The sequence below is a fragment of the Mustela erminea genome, chromosome 11, assembly GCF_009829155.1.
Source record: "Mustela erminea isolate mMusErm1 chromosome 11, mMusErm1.Pri, whole genome shotgun sequence".
NCBI lineage: Eukaryota > Metazoa > Chordata > Mammalia > Carnivora > Mustelidae > Mustela > Mustela erminea.
Window position 1 is genome coordinate 5925381 of NC_045624.1, and position 24988 is coordinate 5950368.

Here is a 24988-nt window from a genome sequence, read left to right on the forward strand (position 1 = left end):
TCCAATCTGTTGGTCGCTGCCAGAACGACCTTTCCACCATGGGGATCTGACCACTCCTTGTCGTGTCCAGGTCCGCCACAAGGGCTCCCACAGGTTGGATCCTGTTATGGTGGCTGCTGTGGTCGCTGGGACTCCCATTGCTCCTTGGGATGCGGCTCCCTCCCACGTCTCTGCAGGCTGCCTCTGCTCAGAACCGGTCCACCCCGTCCCCCATCTTTGCCTCACTGCCTTTGACTCTGTGGTTTCCCCTTGACCATCTCCCTCCCAGGCTATGCCCCTGCCCTTACCAGCCTCCAATGCAGCCGTCATCATCCCTGATTTGATTCACTGTAACCTCTGTCTTTCGTCGCTGCCTCCCTGGTGTGTAGCTCAGATCTGGCATGATGGAGATATTCTATTTGTATAGTGAGTGAGGTTAATTCCAGGGTAAAGTTAAAGTAAAAAAAACCCTCAGCATGCCACCTAGGGTCCTGTTAGGAAACAGCTGGCATTCTCACAGGGGGACTGAAGAGGGTTTAAGGAAGGGACTATTTTCCAAGGCGATCTCATTTACTTGTCAGGGCCACCAAGGGGCTGAACCCATGGCACGAGGGAACGCGGGAATGCAGCCCATAAAGGCCAGCCTGCCAGGGCACGGGGCAAGGTGGAAGGTTGAGAAATACGTCTGGAGAAGCAAGAACACGGAGCACATTGAGGAATCCTGGTGTCCTTCCAGAGACTGAGTCTGCGTCTCTGGGTCTGAGCACAGTGGGAGGGAAGGGCTCACATCCGTGAGAACGTGGCACTTCCTTTCTTCTTCCGGCTCCCCCTTTGTCAACCAGAAAAGCCATAGTGGCAAGTAAGGAAGTCTGGAGCCATTCCCGGTCCCTGGCAGGGCGGTCACCGGAGCCCTGCAAGACGGACACCCGTATCCAGTGTATTCTTTGGCGGCCTGAATATGGAGAGCCCCGGTTCTCTTCTGAAACCATACGAAACCTCGGGCTCATTTCTGTTGCTTACGGCCAACACGAGTGAGTCCATCTTCTACTGCAAACTCAGCACAGAAGTACCTCGCTTTTATTTCTTTCTTCAGGTCTGGCCACAGGCTCTGTTAGAAAGAATGCTCCCAGACCAAGTCTCTAGGGCAGAACCTAATTGGCTTCCACATCTTCTATTTGGAGCACCCAAATTCAACCGAAGTGCCTCGAGGGGACTCAATCCGTGCGCCCTCAGGCAGAGAACATGGTGCTGGGGATCATGGACAAGGTTAACCTGCAGCGTTCCGGATCCCAAAATAATTCTGTACCACCTGTCATCCTGTTTCCTTTCCCAGGTTAGGGAGTGACAGGAAAGCCTCATTCTATTTGGATCAAGCAAAGGATCCAGCATCGTCCTAAGAGTTAGGCAGAGCTGGGCAATGTTTAAAGAGGTCCTTTAGGGCCCTTTAAAGAGGCCCTAAAGATGTCCCTGGGACATCCTCTGGTAAGGACTGTGGGGGATGCAAACACGCCTGAGCCAGCCCTGACTTCAAGGCTGACCTTCTAGTTGGGGAGGTCAGGCCGCTGCAAAGAACACGCATGGTAGAGTGTCCGATGGGGGCTTTTGAGCGAGGGTAGGTCGCCTATTTGAGAAAGGGTTGCAGACGGCTGGGGCAAGTCTGTCGAGGTGGGGTCAGCGTGATCGCTTCAGCCAGGGCTGTCCCTTCTCCCGCGCGACCCAGGACGGGTGGGTGCTCCCGGGGCAGCCGTTGGAGGTTCCGTCCAGCAGGGCGCCGGCGGTCAGGCCGGGCGGCAGGGGATGGGGCCCGGGAGCGGGGACTCCCTGCAAGAGCACATCCCTCGGCGCCGGCCTCCGCTAGGGTAGAGAGGGTACCTCGCCCCCCACCCCCGCCCGCGTCGGAGTAAAAGCCCACGGTGCGTCGGGGCGTGTCCTCTCCGTCCGCGAGACCACCGCTCCCTGCTCATTGGCTGTTAGAGAGTGAGCAGCAGGCAGGTTGCCCATTGGCTGCGAGGATGTGGCCACAGCGGCGCTCTTAGCCCCGCCTTCCCACCCCGCCGTGATTGCGAACAGCGCCACCTCGTGTCGGGGTAGCGCGGCTCGCGGAGTTTGGGAACCCCTGTGCGCTGGTTCGAGGCGCTCAGCAAAGGTTGCGCGCGTGCCCACGGTGGGCAGGCACTATGCCCCGGGCTGATTTCCCCTCCACGGCAGGGACAGGCTTGTATGCCCCGGGGGGCATATGCACCACCTGTTATGTGGCTTGTCTTTTTGTGTTCTTCATTCTTTGGAGGGTCAGAAGTTTCTAATTTTAATGTCTTTGGATTATCGGTCTTTTCCTTTACGGCGGATGCTTTTTGTGTCCTGTTTAAGAAATCCTTCTTGTCTTTTGAGCCGATGGTGCCCGGACTGTGGGGGCTTGGAGCGATGTTCTCAGGGCGTTCTGCTTTGGGACCTGGGTTGCCCTGCTTCCACAGCCGGGTGGGCAGATTCTTTTGCGGCTGAAGACCTGGCTGGGCGGGGGAGGGAGAGGCCACTCCTGGGGTCCTTCTGCTGTGGCTCCCGATTTTCCAAGAAGAGCTTTCCTGAAGATTGCTTCCTGACCATTCTTGTGAGTGTGGAAGGTCTTTCAGTGAGTCGGCAGAAGTGTGCGTCGCGGGGCCAGGGTGGGACAGGATCCAGCTAACATCTCTGTGGATGCTCAGGCAGGGTGCGCTGGGATGGGGTGAGCCCAGCTCAGAACTGGGATATCTGGTTCCTCAACTGTGTCCCTGGAGCGGATGAGCTGGGGCAGGGAGAAAACTTACTGGAGACAGTGGAGCTGTAGGAAGCACCCCACCTGCCCTCTACTTTTGGAGTTTGGGGGGTATAATGACATGATTGTGACCAGTTGCGTCAGAGCATTCCTGATGGAGCGGGGGAAACGTCAGGACTTATTGGCTCTTCCTCTTCGGTGGCACCTGGGTTAGGCGAAGTAACCTGTTCATGGTTTCATTTCCAGCACCCACCGTACCTGCCACATGGGGGTATTAGTAGATATTTGTTTTTTTAAAAAAATGCATTGATCGTCCTCAAAGAATTGTTAGGAAAAAGTTATTATTATTATTTTTTTCTTTTCTCCGGAAGAAAACTTTTAGTAGCCACTAGGTGGCGAGGTTAATCGCATCTATGTGGCTTAGAGGGAGAATTCAGTTAGGGAATTGGAGATTTGAATTTAAATGGAATCTTGCTATAATTTTGTTTTTGAACTCAGTCATTAAGTTTAGAAAACCTACTGTCCTAAGAAACGTTTGCAAAGTTAAAATAAAGGCCCTCTTGGGTTACTTCCTCAAGCTAAAGATGGTATGGGTTTCTCTTCCATCTTGTTTCCAAATCAGTCCTTTTATGGCTTGACTGGTTATAAATTCTTTCCATTCTTCATTCAGATAAACGAACGCCAATCCAGTTCACCCTTCTGCTCAGAAGTGGTGTTTTACTGTCAGAATCTGGCAACCTCCTTTGTTTATTGCATCTGGCGGATCTGAGCCTTGGAGAAAACCTGGCCCCTTCACAAGCCCCGCCCACAGCACCCCCTCCGCCTCCCTACCGCCCCGCCCTCCTTCCCAGCGTCCTCAGAGTTCCTGATCTATGGTTTCCTCTTCTGCAGGAAATAAAGATGTCATGCCATCCCTGTATTTTCTTAAAAAACAACAACCTCCCCAATAAAACCTCAAAAGCAATTTATTTGAAAATACAGCTAAGATCACAATCTTGAGGTATCTGTTTTGATGGGGAAAATGAAGATATATATAGATTTAGATATAGATATATAAAAAGGACTCAAAGATTTGGAGATAGAGATAGGCAAATAATCCCAAATTTATCTGTTTATCATTATAGTAAAACTGATCTTCTTGTTTGTTCCATGAACAGTTCTGTGAATTTTAATACATGCATAGATTCATATAACCACTACCATGATCTAGGAACAGTACTATTGACCCCAAAACTCCTCGTGCTACACCTTGTTCAGTCACACCAAGATGTTTCTGTACCACAATGTGCCTCTACTTAACAATTACAAAAAATATTGTGCCACTTCCTCTGGCTATCACGGCTTCTGATGAGAAACCACAGAAATTTGGATCATTCTTCTCTATAGGTAACGGGTCATTTTTGTTTGGTTGTTTTCAAGATTTTTTCTTTGTCTTTAGTTTTTAGCAGTTTAGAAGTCTATCCTTGTATTTCTTTGAGTTCATTCTGTGTAGGGTTTATTGTGCTTCCTGAATCTTGATTTTTATGTCTTTCAATAAATCTGGGACTTTTTCAACTATATTTCTTCACATGAACAATAGTCATTCTTCTGGATACCTTTCATTTGTCTCTCTAGTCTTTCTACCTTTCTGTAGCCTACTCTGTGCCCCCCAAAAGAGTCTTGTTTTGATTACATCAGTAAGCTCTCATGTTCTATGATGTTGGGTTTGGTCAGTAGGGAATACTAGCAAGAGATAAGAGTGGGGTAGCTTGGGTATTCACTCCCTAAGATCCCTCCCTGAAAGGTCATCTCAGGCTGGCTGTGTTTCTCTTTGAAGGAGACAGCTCAGATCAAGCACCATCTCCATCAGCTTTCTCTGTCTCTGGCTGAGACACAGTTGTCTTCTTCCTCCCATTGTCTTTGCCTGCTTTTGATCCTTTTGATCCTTTTCCAAATTTAGGCATCCTGAAGGAAAAAAGGTTTACTTATCATTGATAGGTTTTATACCAATTGATATAATTAATGACTTTTGCAGTAGTCATTATTTTATATTGTTTTGAAATTAACTCAAGTAAATGAAGTCCTGATGTGTGCTTTTTTTTTTTAAAGATTTTATTTATTTGTCAGAGAGAGAGAGAGAGAGAGCGAGCACAGGCAGACAGAGAGGCAGGCAGAGACAGAGGGAGAAGCAGGCTCCCTGCCGAGCAAGGAGCCCGATGTGGGACTTGATCCCAGGACGCTGGGATCATGACCTGAGCCGAAGGCAGCTGCTTAACCTACTGAGCCACCCAGGCGTCCCCTGATGTGTGCTTTTATTGTGATTATCTCATTCATACAGAAGAGGATAGAAAATGGATATGTGCAGTTTTCATAAACATAATCATAATATGTCCACCATCTAGGTTAAGAAGAAACTCTGACCTCTACTGTAGACCTCTGTGCAGTTCTCTGTAGACACACCTTCCTCCTCCCCATTCACCCCTGCTGGGAGGAAACTCTGCTATCCCAATTTTCCTGTTATCCAACTCCCTGCTTTTCATCTTAGTTTTGAGATACGTAGGTATCTACATTCTTCAATTCTGAAGAACTCAAGAGCAAGCACAAAGCTAGGTGTGTCAGGAATGGTCAAGATGGATGATCTTCTGGATGAATATCAAGATTGAGTTGCCCTCCTACAAGTTGTGGGAACCTTTGCTGGTGGAAGTTGGGGCAGAGCCAGGAGCACATCTAGCGAAATGCAGAACTCACCAGAACTCACTGGCAAGGCTGTATTATGGGTCAGAAGGAATATGGTCAGTGGCTGACCTCCCACTCACTGGACTCGAACAGAGCAAAGCAGAACCCTTCTGTGGGATCTATCAATCAATCTATCTATCTAGGACCATCCTAGGCATACCCAGGTGGTAGGATTCCAAGGGAACATGCACAGGTCCAGACAATTCAAGTAAAAATAAGAGTCTGACCATCTCACTCTTTGGTCTGATACTGGTTGATCATACCTCAGTTTTTCTTCTCTGACTCTCATTTTTCACAAATGACACTTCTTCTTGAAAGTAATCCATATTTGTTTGACAAATTTATACCATGAAGTGTCCAATTTTTAGACCCTGTTTGACTTATATTTATCTCTCAATCCTCCCATTATCCCTGGGTTTTAGGCATAATTGCTTCTGTTTTAAAAGTGAAAAGACTGGGGCACCTGGGTGACTTAGTCCTTAAGCTTCTGCCTTTGGCTCAGGTCATGATCTCAGGGTCCTGGGATTGAGCCCCGCATCGGGCTTCCTGCTCAGTGGAGAGCCTGCTTCTCCCTCTCCCACTCCCTCTGCTTGTGTTCCCTCTCTTGCTGTGTCTCTCTCTGCCAAATAAATAAATAAATTCTTTTTTTATTTTTAATTTTTTATTAACATATAATGTATTATTAGCCCCCGGGGTACAGGTCTGTGAGTCGCCAGGCTTACGCACTTCACAGCACTCACCATAGCACATACCCTCCCCAATGTCCATAACCCCACCACCCTCTCTCTACCCCCCGCCCCCAGCAACCCTCAGTTTGTTTTGTGAAATTGAGAGTCTCTTATGGTTTGGCTCCCCCCCCCCATCCCATCTTGTTTCATTTTTTCCTTCCCTACCCCCCAAACCTCCCACATTGCCTCTCAGATTTTCATATCAGGGAGATCATATGATAATTGTGTTTCTCTGATTGACTAAATAAATAAAATCTTTTAAAAAAATAAAAATAAAGGAAGTGAGAAGACTATTGCTTAGAAGGTATTTGTAACTGACCTAACGTTGTGCTGAGATCTGTGGTCTGGTCTTCTGACTTCAGACTCAGAACTTGTCCAGAGGACCGTGCCTGCTTCATTCTCCCTGTTGTCTCTCTTTTGGCTCTGCCAGCTGGGGAGCTGCCTGGTCTGAATGCCTGCCTTGTCCAACTCCTTATTTGGGTTTCATGGGACAGTGAGGTTGTTTGCTCTTCTTGGTCTTTTGGTCTGTGTCACTTGGAGAATCTGGTAAGCAAGTACTAAATCTGTTGAGATTCTAATTGGAATTGCATTGAATTTATGCATCCATTTGAAGCGAGATGCCGTCTTTACAGAACTAAGTCCTTACAAGAACTAAGTCCTTACTTCTATGGACATGGTATATGTATTTCTATTTTTTTAAGGTATTTGTAAACATTTCCTAATAATCTTATTAATGTCTTGATTTATATAGGTTTGATCGTAAGTAGCTTACAGTTTCATTGTTATTGTAAATAGCTTCTTTAAGAAGTTATTTTCTCCTTTTTATTTTTTGAAAAGATTTTATTTACTTATTTATTTGACAGACAGAGATCACAAGTAGGCAGAGGCAGGCAGAGAGAGACGGGGAAGCAGCCTCCCTGCTGAGCAGAGAGCCCAATGCGGGACTCGATCCCAGCACTCTGGGATCATGACCTGAGCCAAAGGCAGAGGCTTTACCCACTGAGCCACCCAGGTGCCCTGTTTTCTTCTTTTTAAAAAATCAGTATGGAATTAATTTTTCTCATACATATATTAAAAGGTGAGCAATCCGGGGCTAGTTTGGCACATGCAGTGATGCTATAGAAGGCACAGGGCTTCTTTGGGCTTCCTTTGAACCATGTCCAGCCCATGGATGGTACCTTTCTGTCTACAAGATGGTTCCTCCAGCTGGAGGTACAGGTTCCTGCTTCCAGGAGGGAATGGATGAAATGGGAGAAGGAAGGAGAGAGTGACTGCTTCATTGACCACAGTGGCTTCTTCATATGTAGGAACGCTCTCTGCCTCAAAGTCTGATTTTAACAGAGCGATAGCAACTTAATTGTTATGTAACAAAAATATTTGTATTATAACTAAAATATGTAATTTTTATATCCTCTTACCCTCAAAATCTTTCTGAATTGTTTTAGATGTGTTTCTTGTAAACAGCTTATGGATGAATTTTATACAAATGCCATCTTATCTTGGGGCGCCTGGGTGGCTCCGTCGGTTAGGCATCTGTCTTTCGCTCAGGTCATGATCCCAGGGTCCTGGGATCAAGCCCCCCCCATCTCTGGCTCCCTGCTCAGCGGGGAGTCTGCTGCTTCCTTTCCCACTCCCAGTCCCACTCCCTCTGCTCATACTCTCTCTCTTTCTCTGAAATAAATAAAATCTCTTTTAAAAATGCAATCTATCTTTGCATTTTAAAGAGATTATTTAGTCCATTTGTATTTACTGCAAATACTCATATAACTTAGTTTATAGCCATCTTCTGTTGTCTGCTTTCTATTTGGTTTTCTCCCTCTCCTCCCCCTCTTCCTCCTCCTCCCACTCTTCCTCCTTCTTCTTTTTAAGGTGGCTCCATGCCCAGCACCCTGAGATCAAGACCTGGGTTGAGATCAAGAGTTGAACACTTAGTCAGCTAAGCCACCCAGGCGCCCCTGTTTTGCTTTTTAAAATGTCTCTTTTTTATCTTTTCTCTGTTCTTATTTTGCTTTAATTGAATTTTCTCATTCTATATTTTTCTCCAAGCAGAAATTTAAAGTTTTAAGATTTTTTTTCTTATTCTTTCAGTAATTACTATTGAATTACTGAAACACTTAAATTTAGGTGTTAGGTGAATGAGCACATGAATGAATGAGTTGACAAACGTTAAATATAATCAACATCTTTAACTTCTTTTCCAAACAGCGTAAAGACCTCATACCCCTTTAATCTACTCATTCCTTGCCAGGAGGGGTGTGATATAATACTGCCCTTGACTGTTTTTGATACATTCTTTTTGTTGTCTGAAATTTAACTCTGATGTCTTTAAAGATTTTATTTATTTTACCTGAGAGAGAGCAGGAAGAGGAGCAGAGGGATAGGGAGAGAATCTCAAGCTGACTCTGTGCTAAGCATGGAGCCGGACACAGGGCTCTATCTCACCACCTGAGATATGACCGGAGCCAAAACCAAGAGCAGGGTGCTTAACCAACCTAGCCATCCGGACATCCTTTACTCTCATGTGTTTAGATGAGGATTTCTTTTTATTTATCCTGCTTTGTGTTTGTAGAGCTTCTTCTATCCAAGAATTCTTGTGTTTTCTTAATTCAGAAAATTCCGCAGCCATTATATTTGATATTTCTCGTCTATTACTCTATTTCTTCCTCTTGGAATTCTGTCTATACCTCAGATCAAAGTGTCTCTTAAATTGCTATTTTCCATCTCTGTTTTCTATCTGAGCTGCATTTCAGATAACTCCATCAGACCTATTTTCCAATTTACTATTTCTCTCTGCAGCTATGTCTAATCTGTTTACTGGGGGGGGGGGGGTTATTTTAATTACTGTAACATTGGATTCTGGAGGTTCACTTTGGGATTAAAAAATCTGTCCGATAATTTTTTGCTGAGCTCTTATTTTTGCCAATACTTTAATTGCCTTTTTTTTTTTTTGAAAGATTTTATTTATTTGACAGAGAGAGACACAGTGAGAGAAGGAACACAAGCAGGGGGAGTGGGAGAGGGAGAAGCATGCTTCCTGATGAGCAAGGAGCCCAATGTGGGGCTTGATCCTAGGACTCTGGGATCATGACCTGAGTTGAAGGCAGACACTTAATGACTGAGCCACCCAGGCACCTCTTCAGCGTGGTTATTAAATAAAGTTTTGGGTTACAGAATTTGACAGACACCTCCAGAGCAGTGAGCAGGAAAGCATTAACACAAAGGCTGCTCTTTACTGGGCCCTGCTTGGAGGGCTGGCTCTTGTCTGCCTTCTCAGAATTTGGCTTTTGGAATGTTCTTATGCTGATAAGTTTTTTGTTGTGTGCTTGCAGCACTGAATTGCACCAAATCTGCTTGCCTAGACTTACACACAATGTGATTTCAGGTGGACACTTGCTTTTCTTCTGAGAATCTGTGTTGGTTGTGCAGGTGAAGAAAGTGCCTATGTGACCAGCCTCCAGTAAAAACCCTGGGTTCTGGGTCTTCAGTGTCCTTCCCTGAGCAGAAACACTGCATATATGTTTGTAGGAGTGCTGACAATACTGCTTCGTCCTTGAGCCCCTCCCCCACATCCTGTTCATGTTTGCTAGATTAGAAATACTGGCCAAGGTCGGGATGGGGGGAGGCTTGTTTTGAAGATCCCCTATCTGTTAGAGATAACACAGTCTTTCCCTTTTCTGATGCACAGGAGTGTCACAAGCTTTAACAAAGGGTTGCTGTAATTAGGAACACGCAAGCTGTCTGATGTGCACGTGAACCCTTTGATCTCACGACAGTGCCCTCCTTCATGTGTGATCACTGTGCAAAATCTGTGGACTAAGGTCTGGACACTGAGGAGAGTAACTCTGCAGCTGCCAGGGACCCCCCACCCCCACCCCCACCCATCCCTGAACCCCAATAAAACTCTATATAAATTCAATGGAGTGGCCTCTTTGTTTTCTGGTCTCAAAGTGCTTCTCAGTTTGGGGAAACTTTACTATCTTTTCCCCACCTTTGAACAGTGTTACTATGTGGTCTCAGTGGTGGGAGGACGTAGGACACCTGAGCCCAGATTCCTCCAGAGTCCACCCAATATGCCTTCGTCCCTTGCTGACACTGCTGTGGCTAAATGTAGCTGTGACTACAACCCCACACAGAGTCCTATGGATCCTTCCAGTGGAACACCGAGTGTGTGCGTGACTGCGGGACTCCCAAGCAGGTGGATACGAATTTCAGGACTCAGCACTCTGAATTCATGCTCCTGCTTCTATGGGGGCCTATTCAAATTAGCCATGAACTTAAACCTACATGAATTGTGCTGTGTCTGGCAGTTGTGGGTACTTTCTCATGGAACAAATTCAGGGTTTCTATGTCATTGTCTGTCTTTAACAAATAATTTCCAAAGTGACGGCTTTATGTCATCTATTTCTCACTATTTACAAACAACAACAACAACAAAAGTCCAATTCTCAGTTTGCCCTGCGTTCAGTCTCTTACATCTGAATTGTAGGCAGAGGGGCTTAGAGTCCTGCTCCCTTTCACCTTCTGCCCGGGCATTTGGACCTCCAGTCCCAGAACCAGCCTCCAGGAGAGTTTACTTTCAAGGTTGGCAACTCCAAACCCAGATGGGGGACTGGGAGATGGAGGACCTTGGTAGATTTGCGCTGACTCCCCCGACCCACCGCCTTGCCCAGCCAAGAGAAGTCCCTGGAATAACTAAGCAAGAAGCTGTGAGAAACAAGACAGTTTATTGTCATCGCTGCTCATGAGGGGCTGTGAAGCAGGGTGGGATGGTGAAGGTGAGCCAGAAATGAGCAAGACTCGTATCACGATTGGTGGCCGTGGCCATGGCCGGGGTGGGGTGGCGGAAGGACAAGCGGAGCTAGTGCAGGCTCCTTCCCCAGACCGGTCCTTCTCCCAGGAGCCAGAGGCAGGGATGCCTAGTCCAGGGAGACACCAGGCATGGACACTCAGGAGAAGCACAGCTGGGTTTCCCTCACTCCCAGCAGTTTTTTCTGGTCTGTTTCCTAAGGGATGCAGAGGGGCAAGATAGCGTGGGGAGAGGAGGTGCAAATTCTTTCCTCCAGAGCAGCTTCGTTCTGGAGCTAGATTAGCACTAGCCTCAGGGTACCTGATGCCAATACCCCCAATGGCCCCGCATGGATACAGACTTTCCTGGCTTCCTGGGGGTCTTAGTCCTAGGAGGCCACTTGGTCAGGGACAGGGGTTCTCTGGGCCAGGCCCCCACTGGGGTAGAAAGACAGACACGATGCCCCTTGGGACTCACTATAAGGGTCCTTTTCCCTCCCCAAGCCACATCTTGTCCATCTCTGCTCCTCTGGACACCCCTGCTGCCCAATATATAGACACAAACTTTAGGGACTCACCTTCTTACTTTGGGACCTTCTCCAGCAGTACAGACAGAGGGGGACCAGAGATGCCAGAAACAGCAGAACCCAGACACCCAACAGCATGGCCTGAAAGCTTATGAACAGGGCCTGGGGACAGAGGGCCAGTCACTGTGCCATCTGCTCTGTGCTCTCCCTCATTTCCAGCACAGCGCCTCCCCCTGCTTCATCCTAACACCCGTAGCTTCTGGCCGGGCTGAGGAAGGAGCCGTGCATGAGGGAGGGGGTGTGCACGAGTCCAGCACACAGAGAGCAGCCAGAAACCCCTCCTCTCAGGCCTCGGCGTCCTCCTCGGAACAGAGATGCGCTCGGGCTATGAATCGGTGCCCCAGCAGCCCCGAGGCTGGAGAGGACCCAGGAAGGATGTGCAGTAATCCCTCCGTAGCACTGTGCACCCCTGCAGCGCTGGTTCATTTATGATCATTTCAGGGTTTGTGTGTCCCACGAGTCTGGAACACCCCCAATCACGGGGACTGTTTCCGGTCTGTTCAGTGCCGCAGCTGCGGTGACAGTAGTCTAGCTGGGTGTGTGCAACAGGGGACCCGGCCTTGCTCTCGCATCTTGGCCCTCCCCGCCCAGAGCCTGCTGCGCCCCTTCCTCCGCCCACCCCCCACCGACCTTCAGCATGCTCAGGTAGGAAAGGCACAGGTGCAGTCTTCTGGTTTCTTCTGGACTTGGAGTGGTCCAGGGCGCAGCGCCCCAGGACAAACCCGTTGAGGAGACCTGACAGATATAGTCTCTAAAATGAAACTTGTACTCGTGGAAATAACGAGCCCCAATGGCGACGGCGGCAATGGACGTGGCGAAAGTTGCCAGGGCGAGCAGGGTCTTTAGCAAGGCCTGGTGAGGAGAGAAGGCAGAGTGAGACCTGGGAGGCTCCGTCTCCAGGAGCCCAGCCGAGGAGAGACGGGCACGCTCCGGGCAGGAGGCTGGGCTGGGGTGGCCTCCAGCTTCTGGGCCTCCAGCTTCTGGGCCTGGCGTCCCGCCCCAAACTCACCCAGTAGATGCCGCCCCGTTTCTCGTAAATGAAGGCGACAGCTCCAGCCAGCACAGCCTGGGGAGAGAGGGAAGCAGGACCGGGGCTAGCACAGGGGACGCAAGCCCTCCAGCAGTCTGATTCCGTTTCCCTCAGTAACCCCCACAGACAGAGCCAACCATCGGCCCATCCTTCCTGGGGACACTCCATGTGAACCTAAGGTTTTGAGCTAAGCTTTGTTGTCTGTAGGTAGGCCTGGGTCAAACTCCTGAGGCGTCAGGACCCTCTGATTTAGTGACATCGAGGAGCCTTCCTTCCCTTCTTCCCTTCTCCAAAACTGTTCTTTTAAAGCAATGGTGCTTTATGGGGGTTCCGATGGGGGCGCAGAAGCCCTAGGTTGTTGGAGAAGCTCTCTGTGCAGGATGGGTCTGTGGGTGGCCTCCGGTCCAGGCGCCTGTCCGGCAGTGCCCGCCACCCGGGCTGACAGAACAGGACGTCTGGGGCATCCTGGAGGATGGACAGGTTTGAATCCCATTTGGCGATGCTAGAACTAATCTGAGTGTTTTGCCATTGGGGGGACGAGGACGATTATTCTGGCTCTTCTCTCCATCAATATGCCGTGAGTGCGGGTGTGCCGAAGGGCCTCTCGGTGCTACCACGACCTGCCCCCGAGCCCCTCTTGTAGATCGCACACACGCATCTGTAAACGTTTGCCACTGTTGTTCCGTGGCACCCATTGGATTCCCCGCACGTGGAGGACCCGCAGAGGACGGTGGGAAATGACCAGGAGTTGCCCTCGTCTTGTAGAGTATACACACTCCAGTACGTTCTGCCTGCCCAACTCAGGGCAAGTGTCTGGAAATGAGCTGGGTCCCAGGTCTTTGGTTGATGTTTGCTGCTGAACATGGTGGGGAGGCGGCCAGGCTGGCGGGAAACCATGACCGCTGGCCAGGTGACTTTGGTCAGACCACCGTTTCCCTTGGCTATTTTCTCATCTGTAGAAACAGGGAATCAGCCTCAATAACTTCGGGGCTTTTCGACTAGGGACACCTTTTAGAGTATCCTGGTGATGACGGTGATGGTCTGTCCCCTCCGACTGGAGGCGAATCTGCCCCTTCTTGGCCTGTCCACCATCCACCTGCCCGACTCACCACAGCCCCTGTCCAGAGGGCAGCTCCGGAGCCACGCAAGGTGCAGAAGTGGAAGAAGTAGAGGAAGCCTCCCAGGGCGCCGCTCAGCACCCCCAGCGCGATCTGTACCACCTGGAGAGAGATGACGAGCCGGAGGTTGTGGCTCCCAGACTCCTGGGCCCAGGAGCCACCTCAGGTGTGAACAGCTGGAACCACGAGAGAGAGAGAGGGGGGAGGGGACGGGGGAGGGGGAGCAGCCCACACTGGGTCAGGCAGAGGGAGAGGGTGGCTCAGGGCTCCACCGCGTAGGACTTTAAATGGCCACGGCTCTCCTGCACCCTCCCAGCCCAAAGCCCACCCTCCGTCAGCTTTCACTGAGAAGGACAGTGAGTGAGTAAAAGAGCTGGAAACGGAGCACAGGCGATCCGGATTTCTAAGAAGAGAAAACTGGCTGAGCTTCCAGTTCAGAGAGGCTGGCCATGGATGTGCACAGCAGAAGCAGGGTCCTCTTTCCCTGACACAGGGAGCCTGAGGGCCCTTCTGGGCCCCTACTCACCCAGGAGGCCACCAGCAGCCGGCTCCGGCCCCCGGTCCGGGAGACGGCGTCCGGGGTGGGGGACCGAAGCTGGGAGCAGGCGCGGATCAGGAGCGTGGCCAGAGCCGACTCCTGGTGGATGTGCACGTCGATGCGGGTGGGCTCTGGGGCCTCAGGGGCCGCCTCACCACGGTCGGCTGTCTCCACGCGTGTGTCAGCTGTCTCCACGCGTGTGTCAGCTGTCTCCACGCGTGTGTCAGCTGTCTCCACGCGTGTGTCAGCTGTCTCCACGCGTGTGTCAGCTGTCGCCATGCGTGCGGACACCTGCCTGAGAGAGAGGAAGGGAGAGGCACAGCGAGGGAAAGCCGGCGGACGTGTTCAAAGATCCCATTGGCCTTCGAAGCCGGTGGGGGGGTCCCTGTCACAGAACAACGTTGCCGGCCCTTTCTCAAGGGTGTTGGGTCAGGACGGCCTGGCTCTGCTGGTGCTGTTGCGACGGCCAAGCCCGCTGGAGCCTCCCCCAGGTCTCATCCTCCCCCCGCGTCAGGGTCCCGCCGAAGCAGCGCCCCGCAGTCCTCACCTCTCCTCCCTCTTCCGCCAGCCCGCCATCCCCATCCCTACCCTGAGGCATCCCGCTATGGGGCTGAACCCCAGGGCCGCGCTGCTGAACCCCAGGGCCCCAGGTCCTGTTGCTGCAGCTACTCTGCCGATGGGCCTGCGGACACCCCTCAGCCCCTAAATACCTCCCTGTCCACCAAGAGTCACGGCTCTGCCCATTCAAGTTGCCGCCCCCCGCTCCCCCCAACAATGAAGGGACGCGCTGCGGGTGCAGATGGAGGGCAAGGCCAGGCGGACTGGGCATCAAGCAGGGACACACCGGCCTCTGCTCCTGCCGGCTTCCCGGAGTCCATTCTCCACTGGCAGTTGGTCCCTCCCTCCCTCCCCAGCAAGTTCTGGGCCAGGCTTTGGTGGCCTGTGAGGGGTTGGGTGGGGAGTCCAGTGAGGAGGGGTCCTGGAAAAGGCCTGCCTGGCTGTCACCCGCCTCACCTGCTCTCCTTAGGAGCCCCTGCGGGTGAGTGCGCCTGCAGGGATGGCCGGCTGGGCTGGGCTGGGCTGGCTGGAGCTGGAAACCCAGCGGATGGAGGAGGAGGTTGGTGCAACACCAGAAGCGCAGGGTCGGAGCGGGGCGTGGTGAACCTCAGCATCCTTTCGAGAAGACAGCCTGGCAGAGGGGCCCCTGTGGGGGGGGTTTCCAGCTGCCTGCCCATCCCTGGGGTCCAGCCTAGAGCGTGCATGAGAGGTGGGGGGCCCGGGAGCCCACAAAGCTGAGGAGCCCTGGGAGAGCCCGGAAGCTGTCTTCTCCCCCATGACCGCTTGGGCAGGTACTTTCTGAGCATGGGTCTGCGGCTGCTGTGGGTGGGGGCCCCATCTGTGTTGTGAGAGTCAGTCGGAGTGCGTGCGTGCGTGCGTGCGTGTGTGTGTGTGTACTCACATGCATGCACTCTGCCTTTCTCACCAGCCTGGTTATAACTCAAGACGGAATCCCCCTAGAGGGGCCCTGTTGCCCCAGCTGTTTTCTGGGAAGTTGCAAAGCTGAAGGTCAGACCTTCCTCCCTCCACGCCTTCCCTCTACTCTTCTCTTTCCCAACTACGGGTCCTCAGCTGCGGGTGGATCCTCCCAGTCCTGCTCTGCTGAGGCTCCCAGAGGACAGCAGGTGAGCAGGGCCCCTGGCCAGGTGGCCCCTTCCCAGGAGACTCTCACCATTGGACCTTGCTCTCTTGAGGAGTCTCCAAGGCCAGTCCCCAAAGCCCCCGTCCTATCTCCCAGGATGCTGCTCTCTCCTCATTCCCAGTTCCCACGGGACTTGCTAGGGGTGCGGAGGGATGCCCTCAACAGGGTGTGACCTGGGTGGGGGGCATGTGTTTGGCTGCACAAGCCTCATCGGGCCTGCCCAGTGCAATGGCTGATGCTCAGGCGGCTGGGTGGCGAGAGCTCCTCCAGAGTGGAGCTGAAAGGTGGAGGGCCCCGCTGTGGCACGGGTCCTGCTCCTCTCTCCCCAGCCCCAGAAGCACTGGGAAGAGCAGGGCAGAGAGAATGGCCAGAGCAGCAGGGACAAGCCTCACACCGTGAAGCCCAGAGGGCATGGGGGGAGAGTCCTCATGGGACCGGCCTGGTCCAGCAGACAAGCAGGGGGCTTGGCTGAGCCTGGGTTGGAGTGTGGTGGGGGAAGCGGTGGTGCCCAGGGGCTTAGGGAGCTGGAGCCCAAGGCACATTCAGGGCTGCCCCATGGTGCTGGCTCCTGGGGCCCAAGGGGGAGATCCGGCTGACCCAAGGCACACATCCTTGAGTGTATCAGTGAAGAAATCTGAACCTACTTGTGCATCTGCAGAATTGTCCAACACCTGTGCTTTATACTCGGCCTTTCGAGTACTACTGTGCCCAGGTGGGTACAAGAATGACACTGCTCTGAAGGACGCAGAATAAAAGGGAAGGCTGTAGGGTCGCCATCTTGCTGATGTTAGAATTGTTACAATGTCATGATTTCCATCCGGGATGCTGAAGGAGAGCGCCCATTAGCATCACCGCGGAGGATTGCTTTTGGGGCTGGGCAAGTTGATTCCAAAGTGCATATGGAGACGTAACCTAGCAAAAAAAGGCAATAAAAGAAAAAATAACACGGAGGGTCATGAAATAGTTCAATTAAATATTAAACTCCATCCTCGTCATTAAAATCGTGGTGATGGTACCTAACTCACCACACTCAACAATAGAATATAATGACTAGAATAGATCTGAATTCCCAGGAGAATTTTGGTTTTGCTCAGGAGAACATTTTAAAGCAGTAGGAGAAAGATAATATATTCCTCGAACAGAACATACCCTTCAGAAGTTAACCATCTGGGGAAAGAAACCCCACAGCAACTTGGATCTGTACCTTCCAACTTACAAGATAAACCCCAGATGGATCAACATTTAAATGTGAAAACCGAAAGCATAACACTACTTGAAAGAAAACAGGGAAGAATTATTTTATAATCTTGATGTGGGAAAGTCCTTTTTAAGTATGATATAAAACCCAGAAATCAGAATAAAGATGGAAACTGGTTAACTAGAAAATAGATCACAAGTTGTAAAGAAATATCTGGAAATCCTGTCACAGATGATAATTTTTCAAATACCCGAGATCCTATACAAAACATAGCAGTAAAACAAGAAGGACTTGGCTACGAACAGAGAGCGCACAAAAGAAGGAAAAAACAGTGTCTTAAACATATGAAAAGATGACCAGTCCAGTATCACTCATCGTAAGACAACTACGGATTGAAACGATACTGGGATAGTCACAGAAAGCAGATCAGTGGTTGCCTTGGGCCAGAGGTCGAGGGGTTTACTGGGGACAGAACATTATGGAATTTTTTGCGTATGGAAATGTTCTCTACCGTGACGGCGGTTGGGGTTGTACGAATGTATGAATTTGTTAAACCTCACTGAGATGCCCCCTGAAAAGGGGGCATTTTGCTGCATAAAACTGATTAAAATCAGTTTAAAATAATAAGATGTAATTTTCCTGATAGACATTTGAAAAAGATTAAAAAGGGGCACCTGGGTGGCTCAGTGGGTTAAGCCGCTGCCTTCGGCTCGGGTCATGATCTCAGGGTCCTGGGATCGAGTCCCGCATTGGGGTCCCTGCTCAGTGGGGAACCTGCTTCCCTATCTCTCTCTGCCTGCCTCTCTGCCTACTTGTGATCTCTCTCTGTCAAATAAATAAATAAAATCTTTAAAAAAAAAGAAAAAGAAAAAGAAAAAGATTTAAAAATTTGCTGACACCTCCTGCTGGCCATGGAGAGGGGCAGTGGACGTGCTTTGACCTTGCTTCTGCTTGTGGATGGCATGGGGTAGCCCCACACAGGGCGGTATCTATTAAAATGACACATGCATGTTCCCATTGACCTGGTGATTCCCCATTGTTTGCAAGAGGAAATCGATGTCTGTCAATAGGGGCTGACTGAGGGGCACCTGGGTGGCTCGGTTAAGCCTCTGCCTTCGGCTCGGGTCAAGATCCCATGGGCCTGGGATGAAGCCTCACATTGAGCTTCCTGCTCTGAGGGGAGCCTGCTTCTCTCTCTCCCCCTCTGTCACTCCCCCTGTTTATGCTCTCTCTCTCTCTTCTCTCTCTCAAATAAATAAATAAAATCTTAAAAAAAAATAAGAGCCTGCTGGGAACAATCCTGATGCATTCTGATAATGGAATGCTGCGCAGCCAGACACATGAGTGAGAAAGCATTCTATGGACTGATGTACAATTATCTTCAAAACATAGTTCGGTGAACAAATCATTGTGTAGATGGTGTGTTTAGTCTCCTGCTCTTTGTGGGAAAGGGGGGAGGAGATTATATTTTATGTGCTTTCCTATACAAAAAATGTCATTGTAGGATATGTAAAAAATGATAACTTCCGTTTCCAACTAGAAGGAAACGAGGTGACTGGGAAGGAAAGATGGGAGGGAGCGTTTTAAAGGTCTGTCCCTTTGTATCTTTTGAATTTTTTAACCATATGGAAGTATTATGCATAAATATATATACTAAGTCCCTGAACTAATTCAGATTCCTTTCCTTGCCCAACCTGAGACTTAGACAGACTGTGTCAGACCGTTCTGGGGAGAGGTCCAGGAATATATGTGGTAAAGAACTCTGGAGGTGACTTGGGCTTGCATCCCAGATTAAGGCCGCTGTGACACTGCCACCTGCTCTGGGAAGACCCTTTGGATCTTGACAAGGGACTGTTCTCTCCCTTTACTCATGCAACATATTCCTTTTTATCTTCGCTGCTTCCCAGACCTCGCTTTTGTACATCTTCTTCCCAGCAGGCAGGATGCCCCAAAGCGTGGTGACCGTGAACGGGGTCGATGTGGCCTCTACGCTGTCCCAGCGCAGCCACATCAACATCCACGTCCACCAGGAATCAGCTTTGGCTCAACTGTTAAAAGCTGGGGCTTCCCTGAAGGACGTCTTTTCTCACCCTCGGGACACGGCCCCCTCCAAGGCCAGGATGAGCTACGGGCAGCTGACACTGGGGGTAAGAGGGGTGGGCGCTACAGAGGGCGGTGACTCCCCTTCAACGGGATGAAAAAAAAAGTGGGTTGATTCCTCATGAGAACTTACTGTTTGTATCTCATCTTTTTTGGGAAAAGAAAGTTTTGGTAGGTTGCCCCACCCATGTAGATGGAAAAGGACGATGGGACTCTTCGTTGGTACAGTGGGGGGGTCCCGGTCGGAGGTGGGGGACGGGTGGCTGTTCGCGGAGTTTCATGGAACCCTGGTGGACTGAGGGCCCGCAGATGCGCGACAATATTATAGGCACTTCGGGGAAAACTACAGAGAGTCCTTAGGCTCTAGCCTAAAAGAGCTCAGCATCCGTCAGAAGGGATCACACCACCATACACATGCCTAGAATGAAAGGTAGAGCAGGTAACATTCCTAGGGTTCGACCTGCGGCAGTTGGCATCTGAGCCAGACTTGTGTGGACGAAGAGTAGGTGTAGCCAGATAGAGGTGAAGGATGGAAGAAAAGGAAGGCCAGGTCGAGAAAAGTGGCAGGAGCAGGGGGGAAGGAGCCAGAAAGCACTGCGCAAGTTCTTTCAGAGTGAAGAGAATGGGACTCAGGGCAGATCGGACTGGAAATGCAGCCCAGGGCCCTACTGCTCAGAGTCTTGACTGACAAGGCGAGAAGCGTCCCGAATCAGCGTCCGAGGTGGGAAGGCTGCCTCCCTGTTTACGAACCTGCCTCCCGGCCAGGAGGGGCCCAGGGAAGAAGGGTGGAGGGTCTGCGCCTGGCCAGGCCCAGCAGAAATGACAAGGAGAGAGAGGAGTCTCCGTCATCGGCAGATGACATCTCCATGACCTGGGGGTGAGTGGGCTTGGGGTACAGGAGGGAGAGGAATCCAAGAACACGGTGAGGTTGGCATGTCGGGGACCAGGAGCCTGAGGGCCTGGGAGGCGGGCAAGGCAGACACTGGAAGTGCGGGCAAGGAGAGGAGCTTGGATGTGACAGATCTGAGGTGCTGGTGGGCTGAGCAGGTGGTGGCCGCCAAGAGGGAATGACAGCCGGGTTCTCCAGGAAGCAGACGTGAGTCAGGGTTAAATGTGCCAAAGGTCTGTTGGAGGGTCACACGTAGGAATGAGAAAGGAGGGAGCAAGATTGGGCAAGGGGAGCCACCAGATCCTGACGCAGGCCTGACGAGGGCCCGCAGGGAGCTCGGGAGCAGCAACGGCCTCTTCATGGGAAGCTGCATTGGGTGGAAATGGCTGTTGCATTCACTGCCTGCTTCACCGAGGGCTGGTGGCCGTCCCCGAAGAGTACCTGTGGCTTGAAAGGTGAAGGGACCTTGGAGCTGACGAGCCCTGAAGGCCGCCCGCTGGCCCTCCTTCTTGAAAGGGGTCCTCTCGGCTTCTCCTGGACAAGATGGTGGGATTCTTAAGGGGGGACGAGGAGAAAAAAGTGGGACTCCTCCAGTGGGATGACCAAGAGTGGAAGTGAGGAAAAAGTCATGATAAAAAGCCAGTCATGTCAGAGGGAGGGGAAGAGAGCCATGACACGCTGCTTCGTGGATGTGAAGGCGACGGAACCTTCCATAATCAGAGGTGCAGAGAGGTCAAGACAGGAAAAGGAGAGGGCAGCCAGCTAGGCGGGAGCTGGGTGGCCTGTCCTGGGGCGTCTGGGTTGGGGGGAAGGGAGTTGGCTTCTCACTCTGTCTTGCAGGTGATCCAGACCCTGCTGGGCGCTGTGAGCTGTGCTCTGGGGGTGCTGCTCTCCTTCGGGCCCTGGACTAAGCTGCGTGCCTCTGGCTGTGCCTTCTGGGCGGGGTCTGTGGTGAGTGAGGAAGGGGCTGTAAGCCTGGTGTCAGGCAAGTGGTTCTGGGCAAGGGATCTGGGGCAGGGATTTGGGGAAGAAACCAAAGACCTGGATCCGAATGCCCTTTGCCATGAGGAAGCAGCCTTAAGGGGCGAGCAAATCCCTGCTGCTCCCTTCTGCAGGCCAGGCTGGGCGGGCAGGGCAGCTGAGACGGCGTCCTGTCCATGTGCTCCGTGTCTTTGCCAGTCCCTTGGATCCTGCTTCGAATCGGCTGTCCTGGGAAGGGGTGGGGTGGTCGCTTCAGGAGAGTCAACTAGAAGCCTTTTCCGGCATTTTCTCTCTTCAGGCTATTGTAGCAGGAGCTGGAACCCTCGTCCATGAGAAGCACCGGGGCAAACTCTCCGTGAGTCTTGGGTGTCCTCTGCCCCCTCCTATTCTGTTTTTCGGCTCTATTTTTCTGTTTTCTTCCCTTTGGTTCGTAATGTCTCAGGATCTTATCTGGAGGACTGGGGAGGGTTTCCTGGGGCAGGAAGTGAGGAAGAAGAGACAGGTTTGGGGCCAGGACCTCGCGGCTCTCATTAAGGAGGTTCTGTACCCTGCACTTTGTCTTTCTAGGGCTGTGCATCAGGTCTGCTGACCCTGGCCAGTGTCGCCACAGCCGTGGCTGTCCTTGTCCTCTGTGTGAACAGCCTGACCATGCCAAGTGATGGTTTCATTTACATCGACTCCGCCTGTGACTCCCCAGATCTTCCCAACACGACTGCCGGGTACAAAGAGAGGTGGCAAAGGACTCGCACATCATGGCGGGATGAAGACAGTTGCAGAGCCTACATGCAGATGCTGATGGTGAGAACGGGGTCCAGTCTTCCAGGGACCCACACACGGTCTGTTCCCAAGGAGCTGGGGCACTGGCAGGCAGAGATGTAGATTCTTGGAGTGTGGGCCTCATCCTAGTCTGTGGTTCAGGAGGTTTTAACTTAAGCTGGAGATATTTCTCAGACCCTCATGGCATAAGAATTTCTGACTCAAAGGAGATGATGTGCAAAGAGCAGTTAGTGAGGATGTCACAGAACATCCTTCTATCTTTTCCGGTGTGCGGCTGTCCTAGTTACGTACTGCTGCATAACACAACACCCAACATGCTGTGGCTGAGGACCATCATGTATCATTACTTCTCCCAGTCTGTGGGCTGGCTGGGTTCAAAGCAGTCTTCCCTTGGGTTTTCTCATGCAGTTGTAGTCAGACGTCAGTGGTGGGGGTGGAGGGGTTAGGCCATCTGAGAGCTTGATCAGGTCGGATCTTCAAGATGGCGGGATGTCCAAGATGGTGCTCACATGGCTGGGAGCTCAGCTGAGGCTGTCCACCAGAGAGCCTACGATGGCTTCTCCATCTGGCTTGGGCTTCTCAGGGCATCGCAACTAGGTTCTAACAGGAAGTCTCTCACTGCGAATATTTCAGTAGGTGGGAAATGGAAGCCACCAGGCCAATGAGAGGCTACCGCTATGACTGGCTTAGTGTCACCCCCAGTGTACCTTTTTGTTGTGCAAAACAGTTACAGGCTGTTCCAGATTCTAAGGGTGGAGAAGTAGACCCAGCTCTTCACAGGGTGTGGTCAGGTCACATGGCAGACAAGTCAATGGGGTAGACGCTATGGCTGCCCCATGGTTGGAAAACGCCATCTGCTTCGGTGGGAAGTGGTCAGTTGGACAGAGTCTGGTACCTGGCTGGGTTGGTAAGGTGGTAGCAAGAGCAGACTCAGAGGAGCAGACTCCTGACTGTGTCGTTTTGCTTCCTGCATCTCCAGGATTTGTTCCTAGGCATCCGTGCTCTGCTCCTGGCTGTCTGTGTCCTGCAACTGATCATACCTTTGGCTTCCCTGAGCATGGGGCTTCGAAGCTTGTGTGGCCAGAGCTCCCGGCCCCTGGTGAGCTGTCGGGGAGGGGCCCGGGAAAGAATGGGTTTGTTTGGTGAAGCTCTGGGGACAGGGAGGGACATCAGGGCCAGGAGCATCACTCGGCTTCTTTCCAGCACTCAGCTGTGTCCTTTGCCATTTGGGGAGCATGTGCTTTCAACGTGTTGGGGTTAGCTGCTGCCCTCCGCCCCTTCAGGACCTCCTTTGGACTTCCTGTCCCAGACCTCTGGGTAGCTCCCCCTCCTCTATACCTTTTCCTTCCCCTCCTTCTTTCTTTTACCTGATTTCAAGTTCTACGAAGCTAACTAGGCCCCATCTTTTATCCAGCAATGATTGATTTCCCCTGTTTTTGTTTTTGTTTTTGTTTTCAGAATGAGGAAGGGTCAGAGAAAAAGCTATTGGGGGAAAACTCAGTGCCTTCCTCCCCTGCCAAGGAGAAGACTGTGGCTACCATCATCCTATGAGCTGCTGCAGAGCCTGCCTGGGCCTCCGCATGCCCCCGGCCAGCGTAGCCCAGGGCCTCTGGAGAGGACAAAGTGCCCTCCCCATGACTCCTCAGTGCCCTGCCCCTCGCACCTGCCTGTCCTTTGGCCACTGTTCCAACCTCCTCCTCTTCCCACGCCAATGGCCTCAATTCAAGGAACAGGTGTTGTCACCTTTTCTCCGATGCTGATTAAACAGAAACAACAGAAAAAATAATTTTGGCCAGAAAAGAGGCGGTCTCCCTTGCTTCTGCTCATGGTGTGCCATGAAAATGCCTTTCTCTGTGCTGATATGTTTGGCTTTAAACGTGGGCCAGTTTGCGACGTGGAAACAAGGTCCCAGTGAGACTAAATGTAATTATGTTCCACTCTACATCCCAAGGGGCAAACTTCCTTCTTACGATTTCCTTGTGTTCAAAGTAAAGTGAAAGTAACTCTCATACACTGAGAACCTTTTTGCCTGCTGAGAGTGTCTTTAAGCATCTGTAATTTTGACTATAACTTTCTGGGCGGGGGTTATAGAACTATGTGAGGCATAAAACAAGACTGTTTGCTCTCTCCTCTCGCTCCCCCCCCCCTTCCTACGGTAGAGTTTATTCGCTCTCTACAACTGCACACATGCACACACGCACAAACACACATTCTCACACACCCCCGCATTATCCTTCACTTTCTTTTTAAATGATATGAAGAATTTAAAAAACGTTTTTCATTTCCTTTATACCTCTATTAATATATACTATACATATACAGATAAAAGCATTTCTGAAGGGTAAGAAAGCAGGTTGTGGTCTTTAGAATTAACAAATGATTGTTATTCTGGCTTTTTTTTTTCCTTCTGATTCCAACACCGTCGACAGGCTAGCATCTCCGTGTGGCTTCATGAAATCTCCGTGAGGTAGGGTTTATCCCTGCTTGGCAGACCACGGGGGAAGAACTGGTCTTCAAATCCAGGCAGCCTGCCCCCGAGCCCTCACCTTCACCCACCGCACGGTGCTGCCTCACGGGGCCGTGCTGAGCAGGTGCAGAGCCGCTAGAATGAGTGAGGCGTGGCCCTGTGTGGGGGCCTTCAGGACGCGGGGCCTGCGTCTCTCTCCCCAGGGCTCCCTCTCTGCTTAGTCCGTAGACAGAGGTTTGTAAATAAGCTTGTGTAAGAAAAGGCCACAGAGATGCCCCAGAAGCATGTTCAGAGTATTGGAAAGGGGTTGGTAAATTTCACCCTGAAGGTCAAATCTGGTCTGTCGCTTATTTCTGTAAATAAAGTTTTATTGAAATACAACCACAGCCATTTGCTCACACACTGTCTACGCTCCAAGGGCAGAGGTGAGCAGTCTCAACGGAGACTGAATGGGCCACAAAGCCTGAAAGCTTTACTACCAGGTCTTCTGGGAACCCCAGGGGGGTGGGGGGAGTGGCTAGTTTTATTGGGTGATTGACGGGAGCCTCAAGTGTGAATCTGTCCCAGATGCGCTGGCCTGTGGCATAGGAAACTTGGGGCAACTTGGAGAGCTTGCTGGAGATACACACTCTGCCCCACCCCAGACCC

The 24988-nt window shown here is 51.2% G+C and overlaps 2 protein-coding genes across 4 annotated transcripts; one reads left to right on the forward strand and one right to left on the reverse strand.

Annotated features, from left to right (window-relative positions):
- Positions 1-10876: 10876 nt before the first annotated feature.
- On the reverse strand, positions 10877-15599 carry TMEM176A (transmembrane protein 176A). Its single transcript, XM_032305324.1, has 8 exons — positions 15244-15599; positions 14488-14524; positions 14218-14439; positions 13683-13793; positions 12553-12609; positions 12174-12395; positions 11535-11645; positions 10877-11174 (listed from the first exon to the last, which is right to left on the reverse strand). Exons 1-8 carry the CDS (start codon positions 15591-15593, stop codon positions 11118-11120), a joined length of 1167 nt encoding a protein of 388 aa, XP_032161215.1. The 5' UTR covers positions 15594-15599; the 3' UTR covers positions 10877-11117.
- Positions 15494-23890, forward strand: TMEM176B (transmembrane protein 176B). Of its 3 annotated transcripts, XM_032305323.1 has the most exons (9): positions 15494-15578; positions 15716-15911; positions 19062-19273; positions 20956-21066; positions 21395-21451; positions 21664-21676; positions 21794-21894; positions 22853-22972; positions 23332-23890. In XM_032305323.1, the coding sequence occupies exons 3-9, from the start codon at positions 19070-19072 to the stop codon at positions 23422-23424; spliced, it is 699 nt and encodes a 232-aa protein (XP_032161214.1). In that variant the 5' UTR covers positions 15494-15578; positions 15716-15911; positions 19062-19069; the 3' UTR covers positions 23425-23890. The 3 variants fall into 3 exon arrangements, with proteins under 3 accessions (XP_032161214.1, XP_032161212.1, XP_032161213.1); XM_032305321.1 differs by having other exon boundaries at positions 21664-21894; XM_032305322.1 differs by having other exon boundaries at positions 19065-19273; positions 21664-21894.
- Positions 23891-24988: the final 1098 nt, after the last annotated feature.